Here is an 8260-nt window from a genome sequence, read left to right on the forward strand (position 1 = left end):
TTATCATAGTTTGTATTTAATTTTCGTGTATTTTAAAATATGTTATGAAATACTTAAAATATAGAATGTTTTAATATATTGTTTCATATTATCTATTTGTTTTAATCTTATCCATTCATTAGATATTTTAAATAGAAAAAAAATTTCCTCTTATATTATATAACAAATAGGTTTAACTCTCTACCAGTTAAGACCTGAAACATAGTGGGTCCTTAACGGGTCGACCCGTTAACGACCTATCGCACATTAAAGATAAATACTAACCGGTGATTTTGTGTTGTGTTAACAAGTCGTTTTGATAATTGCTAGGTCTAAACATGATGACAATTATGTAAGTTAATTGAAAGGGATTTAAATTTGAATAGCAAGTATACCACACATTTGAATATATTAGTTTTGAAGTTAATATGGATAAAAATAAGACAAGATTGATTGAAATTAATTGGAAATATTAAAAATGTGACAAAAATATGATATAGGATCACAAATGAATAAAATCCTATAAAATGATAACATCTTAAGTACTAATGAAGCTGTGAAATCAGACACAACATTTACCTATACATGATATTTATTAACTGTAGCAAAATGTCAATTTCACAATTCTGTATATATCTTACAGAGTATTAATTTTATTACACCTCTAATACTCAACAGATCACTAAAAACTTGGACTTTTCAATACACTTCCTAACGGTGGGGTGTGTATACGTATACAACATATATTTATATAAGCTACCTTGTTCACTCACACTCATATGCATTGCTAAATACATAGCTCTGCTTATATATATAAAATAATGGAGAAATCATCTATATTGTGTCTCTTTGTTATAGTTGTTTCTCTCTTTGGGAACTTGTGTGGTGCAAGTGAGAAAGTGGGGATATATGAGTTGAAAAAGGGTGACTTTTCTGTCAAGATCACCAACTATGGTGCCACTGTTCTCTCTGTCATCTTCCCTGATCAGAATGGTTTGTTTCACTTAACATTAATTAATAATTTCACAGTTCTGGCTGGACTTCTATATTTTTCTCTGATTCTTGTGTCTTGGGTTTTGATAGGAAAATTGGATGACGTGGTTCTGGGGTTTGGTTCCATTGATGAGTACAAGGTTAGTGCCAATCTGACGGTGCAAGCTAAGTGGTGGGCACGCATGTGATCTGTAATAATTTCTTTAGTGTCAAACAATTCAAACCACTTGCGTTTGTTTTTTTTCTCTCTGAGCAATACGTGACCATTAATGTTGTACATAGTGGCGTATGTGTCTTTGACTGTGTCAGGATTATGGTCAGATGGTTAGAAAATTGTTGGGCGGAAGCTTTAAGGGACAAGTCCAGCATCCTTCTTGTTTTTTTATGTTGAATATGTAACCATTAATGTTGTACAAGGTGGCACATGTGTCTTTGAATGTCTTAATATCAAGAGGTGGTTAGGGGATTAATTGGGCAGATGGGCAGATGCCTAAATAGGGTCTTTCAAATTGCCCTGCAGATATTCACCTGAATCTTCTACCCCACATGGATCGGGTGGTTTTGAGTGATAGTGGGTAGTTGATAGAAATTGGGTCTTAATAAATTAAATCTTTAGTAAACTTAGAACCTCATCCGACTCACCATGTGTATGCATGTGTGTATATATAATAATAATAATAATAAGATAATAAATGGTTGGGGTGGATTTTGAAAAAAGTCCACAGGATGTTGTGAGATGGGTGGAAAAACTAATGCAGTGGTAAGTGTTTGATGAACAGAATGTTTGATGTGAGATCTTCATAATGTAATAACTAATAATCACACAATGGCTTTAGCTTATTCAAATTTAAGATGCATTTACTACATATCCCCCCTAACAAATACATGAATCACCATAGATAATGAAAATTATTCCAGTACAAAGACTGGGTTAGTGTGACAATGTATCCAATCCAGAAGAAGGTAGGCCAATTGATTGTTTAATTAAAATGTTTACCAGAATGATACAACGTACTTTGGTGGCTTGGTTGGGCGCGTTGCTAATAGAATAGGGGGAGCTAGGTTCACTTTGAATGGCATCCAGTACAAATTACCTGCAAATGATCATGGCAACACCCTTCATGGTATGATATGCTCTCTTTCTTTCTTCCAATTCTGCAGATGATCTGTTACTGTGTATATATTGTTGTATAGTAGTCTGATCTGATCTGATATAAACTGTCCCAATTCAGGAGGTGACATAGGGTTTAGTGATGTTATATGGAAAGTGGAAGACTACATAAAGGACCGCCATCTTTCGCTCTCCTACGAGAGTCCTGATGGAGAACAAGGTAGCTGCATATATACATGCTTTAATTAATGTTTTATCTATCTTCAATGAATTTAATGGTGTGTGTGTTGGGCAAAAACTAATAAAGGATCAAGTCCAGTCACCTCGTGACTAAGGGGGGATTGTTGGGTAGAGACTTGAAGGGTCAAGTCTCGTATGTGTATTGGACGGAGGTTGGTAAGGGGTCAAATCCAGCACCCGGGGATTGTTGGGGTGACATCCAGCACCCGGGGATTGTTGGGGTGACTAGGGAATTGTTGGGGGATGGCCAAGTCCAATACGACTAGGGGATTGTTGGGTGCTTGGGTGGAGGGTAGCACCCTACCTTGTGTGTGTTGGGTGGAGGTTGGTGAAGGGTTAAATCCAGCACCCGGTGATTAGGGGATTGTTAGGATAGGGAGATGGCCAAGTCCAACACAGCTAGGGGATTGTGTGTGTGTTGGGCGGAGGCTAGTAAAGATCCAAGTCCAACACCCCTAGTTAGGGAATTGTTAGACGGGGCCTGCTAGGGCAAGTCTAGAGATTGTTGGGAGGAGACTTCTGGCCAAGTTCAGCCCCTAGCCTTCTATAAGGAATAACTATAGCTGGTGGCTATAACTTTTGGCGCGTGTTTATGCAGGATTTCCCGGTGATCTTCATGTGAGTGTGACATACATGATAATTGGGAGAAACAGGCTAGCAATCAGGATGAAAGGCCACGCTCTGAACAAGGCAACCCCTGTGAATTTAGCCTCACACACCTACTGGAACCTTGCTGGCCATAACAGCACTCACAACATTTTGTCACACACCATCCAGATCTTCGGGTCCGGGATCACCCCCGTGAAGGACAACCTCGTGCCCACAGGTGAGATCAGAGCGGTCAAAGGGACAGCATACGACTTCCTGCAGCCCCGCGAAATCGGGAGCATGCTAAGCAAAGTCCCGGGGGGCGTGGGATACGACATCAACTACGTGTTGGATGGCGGGAGCGATAATAACGGAAGGCACCTGCACAAGGCGGCGGTGGTGCAAGAGCACAAGTCCGGGAGAAAGATGGAGCTGTGGACTGATAAGCCCGGGTACAATTTTACACCAGTAACATGTTGAATGAGACCCGGGGAAAAGGCGGGTTCGTGTACAAAAAATATGGTGGATTGTGCTTGGAAACACAAGGTTTTCCAGATTCTGTGAATCACCCAAATTTCCCTTCACAGATTGTGAACCAAGGGGAGACTTATCAACATGTCATGGTTTACAGGTTCACTGCCCACAGTACTAGAAAGCAGGTTTAATTTAGGGTGCGTTTGGTTCGCACATGGGAATCGGAATCGGAATGGGTATCAAATACTTGGTAAGGGTAATGGGTTTTGGTGAAAGTATTTAGCATGTTTGGTAGTTGGGTGGAATGGGAATGATTATTAATAGTTGGGGAAGAAATGATGAAGGAAGATGAAACCCTTATTTAATAAGGGTATGGGTTTTGCCATTAATGGGGTATTCCAAACCCATAGTAGCATTCACAAAACCTATCAACCAAACACTAACAATCACTTTGATACCCATACCTTATGCCTAAACCCCCCAACCAAACACACCCTTAGAGTTGTGTTAGAGTGTTAGATAGGGAGGGGTAGTTAATAATATATTGTAGGGTATTTATTTAATTGTTCTTTCAGTTGAGGGCAGTATGTAGCATGCATGTGAGTTCATATGCTTCTATGTTATGGGAACTCTATTTTGATGTATCCTTTATGAACAGAAATAAATTTTCAGATCTATATATTATCAGGCTACAATTTCTTTATATTGTGAAACATCTATAATTCTTGATATTGCAATAGGAGAGTTACTAAAACCTTCATAGGGGCAACCTCAATAGCACTAGTTTTTGTTTTTGTTTTTGTTTTTTTTTTTTTCTTGTGATTAGTTTTTGTTTTTGTTTTTGTTTTTTTTTTTCTTGTGATTTTTGAAGTGCCAATTAAGAGAGAGAGAGTAGGGAGAGAGAAGAAAGAAAAGGAGGAAAAAATAAAAAATAAAAAGCAATTAACGCGCTGGTTGGGCATATGTGCATGAAACGCGCAGCACTGCGCCTCTCTTCTCCACTTTCTCGCTCGCCAGAAGCCCCCCAATATTCTCTCTCCAACACCTTTTTTTTTTATTACTTACCTTTTTAACGGGCATAAACCATAGTCTCTTTTTAGATCTCATGGACATATCGCATATGGGGTACCGAATTCTAGCCTTTAATCTCAATTAGTTGGATTGCACACTTTTATTTATATATTATATATATGCGAAAATAGTGGTGGTGGTCTTTCATACACTATTTCATTTCTTTAAAAATCCCAATAAATATTGCTCTCATAGGAGTTTGAACAAGATCATAAATATTATAAACTAGTGATGATGAGTTAGTGAGTTATTAATATTAATTATTTAATTTATTTATGCCATATATACAATATAATAGTATAATTAAATTTTTTATTTGCATGTCACGTGGCAATGGCTGGACGTTGAAACTTACGTTTCAGGCAAAATATTATAAAATTTTAAAAAAAAAATTTACATTTTGACAAGAATGACGAATGAAAAAAAAAATAAAAAAAGAAGAAACATTAAGTATATACCTAATAATTATATTGAAAATATAGATTCATGATGTTAGATTAAAGGAAAAAGTGTTAGCCTCTCAAGTCAAATAATGAATAGTGAATTTGGTACTGAAATTAGGTTATCCTAAATTGACAAAAATGCAATTAGATAGTAAACAGGTTCGAACGCCAATAGAGAATTGACTGTTTGTGCTTTAATAGATTGAGAAAGTATATATGAACATATATTACATTGCAATAAAGTCAATAGTATAGTACTCTCCCTTTGTGACTTTTAACCAGCAAAAGACTAGAAGCAGGGTAAAACAACCTTATGCCACAAATAGGTAATTGTAGGACCAAAGTGGAACTCAATTGCATTATTTAATACTCAATTTAGTCATTGACTATAATGATTTTTCTCGATTTAGTCCTAAACGTCCTTTAATTTTGTACTTAATTGGGTTCTCGACCTCAACGATTTTTCCTAATTAAGTCATCTGTAACTGTAGTTTGGTAATTTCCTTATATTAATATCTAATTAATTTAGTCTTCACTATAGTTATTTTATCCAATTTAGTCTTCACTATAGTTATTTTTACCCAAATTAGTCATAGACTATAGTGGTCAATGTCAATTTAGTCACTGACTATAGTGGTTTTTCTGGACTTAGTTCTTGATCCTACCCGAGGACTAAATTAGGAAAAAACATGTAAGTTGTTGAGGACCCTATTAAGTATAAAAAGATGTTTAAGACTAAATAAAAAAAAAATCACTATAGTCAAGAACTAAATTGAGTATTGACTAATTCTTTTAACTTAGTGTGTCAATTTGATATTCTTTCCTCTATATATATATGTGTGTGCGTGCGTGCGCATGTATGTATGCCATTGAATTGCTTAAGTTCTTAATAGCTAAACAATAACTTGATAGGATTAAGCTGAAGGACGTACATGAAGGATAAATTTTCTAATTAATGACAAGCAAAACCCTAGCTTAGCATACAAAAATGCAAAAAGGAAAATACATAATAATAACAAAACAAGGAAATTGAAAACACAATTATATTATTGCATAAGTAGGCTTCTAATTACTGCTGCTTGAGAAGTGTCTGTGGTAGCCAGTAGCTGAGACAAGTTGTCACTTAATCCATCAACCTCTCTATGTAAACTCCTTATGTAACTACATGTCTCTTGCAATACCCTTGCTGCTGATACCTGCATTTCAATTTAATATAAGTATGAATCCCTAGTAATCACGGATTAACATGTCGCGGTGAATATGTACCCGGGCCTTGTACACACTGCCCGTCACATTCTAGGAATTGGTTTCACCTGATAATGCTACTTGCACTCAATTTTTATACCAAATGATGTGTAATATTTCATATTTTTTAATTTCTGTAATTGGCAAACCTCAATCTCTACAACTCGATCAATTTTAATACTATGGACCAGGGTTCACAATGTAAGGTGGACCCCGGTCCATGCTATAATTTGCCATTACAATTTCATTGGGCTATGGGTTATATAAATTTTGATATAAAATAATTTGGTGGATGTAATATTATTCTAAGTAAAATATGTTAGGTATGATAAGAATTTTGTAGCTTAGTAACGTATATATAAGAATCTATCTTAAAGTTGCTCTACTTTTCCATACCATTAAAAAAAACTACATATGGTATGTGTTAAAAGTAAAACTTCATATGAATTTATTATAAATAAAATAAGGAAAAATGATACTTCATGTCTCTCAGTTATGAGTTAAGTATAAATTTAGTTTCTCAATTATTTTTGTGATGTATATTTACTCCTTCATTTACATCAAAGCGATGGATTTAGTTTCTAATAAGGGACCAAACCAGTCACTTATTAAATGATATATTGGTGATAGAAATAGTGTGAGGGACTAATAAATTCTCAACTTTAACAATAATTGATGTATTAAATCTACATTTCAAATACTTGAAAGACTAATTGTAAGTTTTGGTCACATAATGAGGGACTAAAAACACCATTTTTTTTCCATAAAATAATGAGGATTAATTATATTAGAATAAAATGCACTTATGGTTCCTCATTGTAGACATTTTTTTGAGTACTACTGGCTTTGTTACAATGTAGTATCTGTTACTTTCTCAATCTACTGAAGCATCCATGTGAGAGTGTTAACCGAAACACCGAGTGCCACTAGACCACAAGGTCATTGGCATAAACCCTCTCTTTATATTAGTAGAGTTTGTGAGAACTGAAGAAGCTACTAAATTAATGGCACGCACCTTGAAATATATGGATTTTATAAAGAGTAATAATTGTGAGAACTGAAGAAGCTAGTAAAATAATGGAGGATCAAATTTATTCAAATAAAAAAAGAATTAAATTTTATAAAGAGTAATAATTGAGGGACTAAAATAAAGTTGATTTTTCCAATTATATTAAGAATAATTGAGGGACTAAAATAAAGTTGATTTTTCCAATTATATATTAAGAATGGAGTCAACTTCATTTCTTTGGGCGCACGCACGTAGTTCATTCACATGTACCATGTTACTTCAGTTATAGCAATTAGAACGTTACACAACAAGTTGGGACCATTCATCAATTATTTTCAATTATCAACCGAACATTTTTAAAAAGATGTAAATCACGGTGACTCAATGACTCAACAGACAGAATCAAATGCTGGTACACTTTAAGCATAATTCTCACACTGTCGATGTCGGATCCGAACATTGGTCTCTTCTACCAAATACTGCCTACTGAATTAGTGAGCTAAGTCCGTGTGGATATTATTTTCAATTATCTATTACTTAGAAAGGGGTATTGAAAAATATTAGAATTAATTTTGTTACATGGCGTACGTCACAAGAGAATGATGAGTACAATAAAATTAAACTCAAATTTTTATGAATAAAATTTGAAATTTTGAAGAAAACAAATAATCTAATTAATAAAATTTAAGAACGAGCAAAAAAAAAAAAAAGTATATTCGATCTCATTTTACCAGTCTTGTTTACAATTTTTTGTTTTTGAGTACTACTAACTCTGTTACAATGTAGTATCTGTTCGTAGTCTTGTTTACAATTTATTACTTAAACAAAACTTTTTTCTTTAATTTGTTTATTTTCTTATTATTTTTAACGGTTTGGTATTTAATAATACTTTTAATTAATGTAATTTCTAAATACGGAATATATAAATTTTATGTATTAATACTAAACTTAATATTATGAAAAATCGAATTGTAAATAATTTTATTAAGTTTTAATAAGCAAACCACACACCTAGAAATGAGAAAATTTTATTTAAAAAAATCTAGTTAAGCATGCAGAAAAAAAAAAAAAAAAAAAAAAAAAAAAAAAAAAAAAAAAAAAAAAAAA

At 34.1% G+C, this 8260-nt stretch overlaps 1 protein-coding gene and 1 pseudogene across 1 annotated transcript in view; one reads left to right on the plus strand and one right to left on the minus strand.

Moving 5' to 3' along the window:
- The first annotated feature begins 800 nt into the window (after window positions 1-800).
- LOC116010754 lies at window positions 801-3576 on the plus strand (annotated as a pseudogene).
- A 2260-nt stretch (window positions 3577-5836) lies between these two features.
- Window positions 5837-8260, minus strand: part of LOC116011425 (transcription factor PRE3-like) — a 3706-nt gene continuing 1282 nt past the window's right edge. The window contains exon 2 of the mRNA XM_031250987.1: window positions 5837-6095. Coding sequence (XP_031106847.1) covers window positions 5946-6095 — 150 coding nt within the window. The 3' untranslated portion in view covers window positions 5837-5945. The remainder of the gene's footprint in view (window positions 6096-8260) is intronic.

The sequence above is a fragment of the Ipomoea triloba genome, chromosome 2 (genome assembly GCF_003576645.1).
Source record: "Ipomoea triloba cultivar NCNSP0323 chromosome 2, ASM357664v1".
Taxonomy (NCBI): domain Eukaryota; kingdom Viridiplantae; phylum Streptophyta; class Magnoliopsida; order Solanales; family Convolvulaceae; genus Ipomoea; species Ipomoea triloba.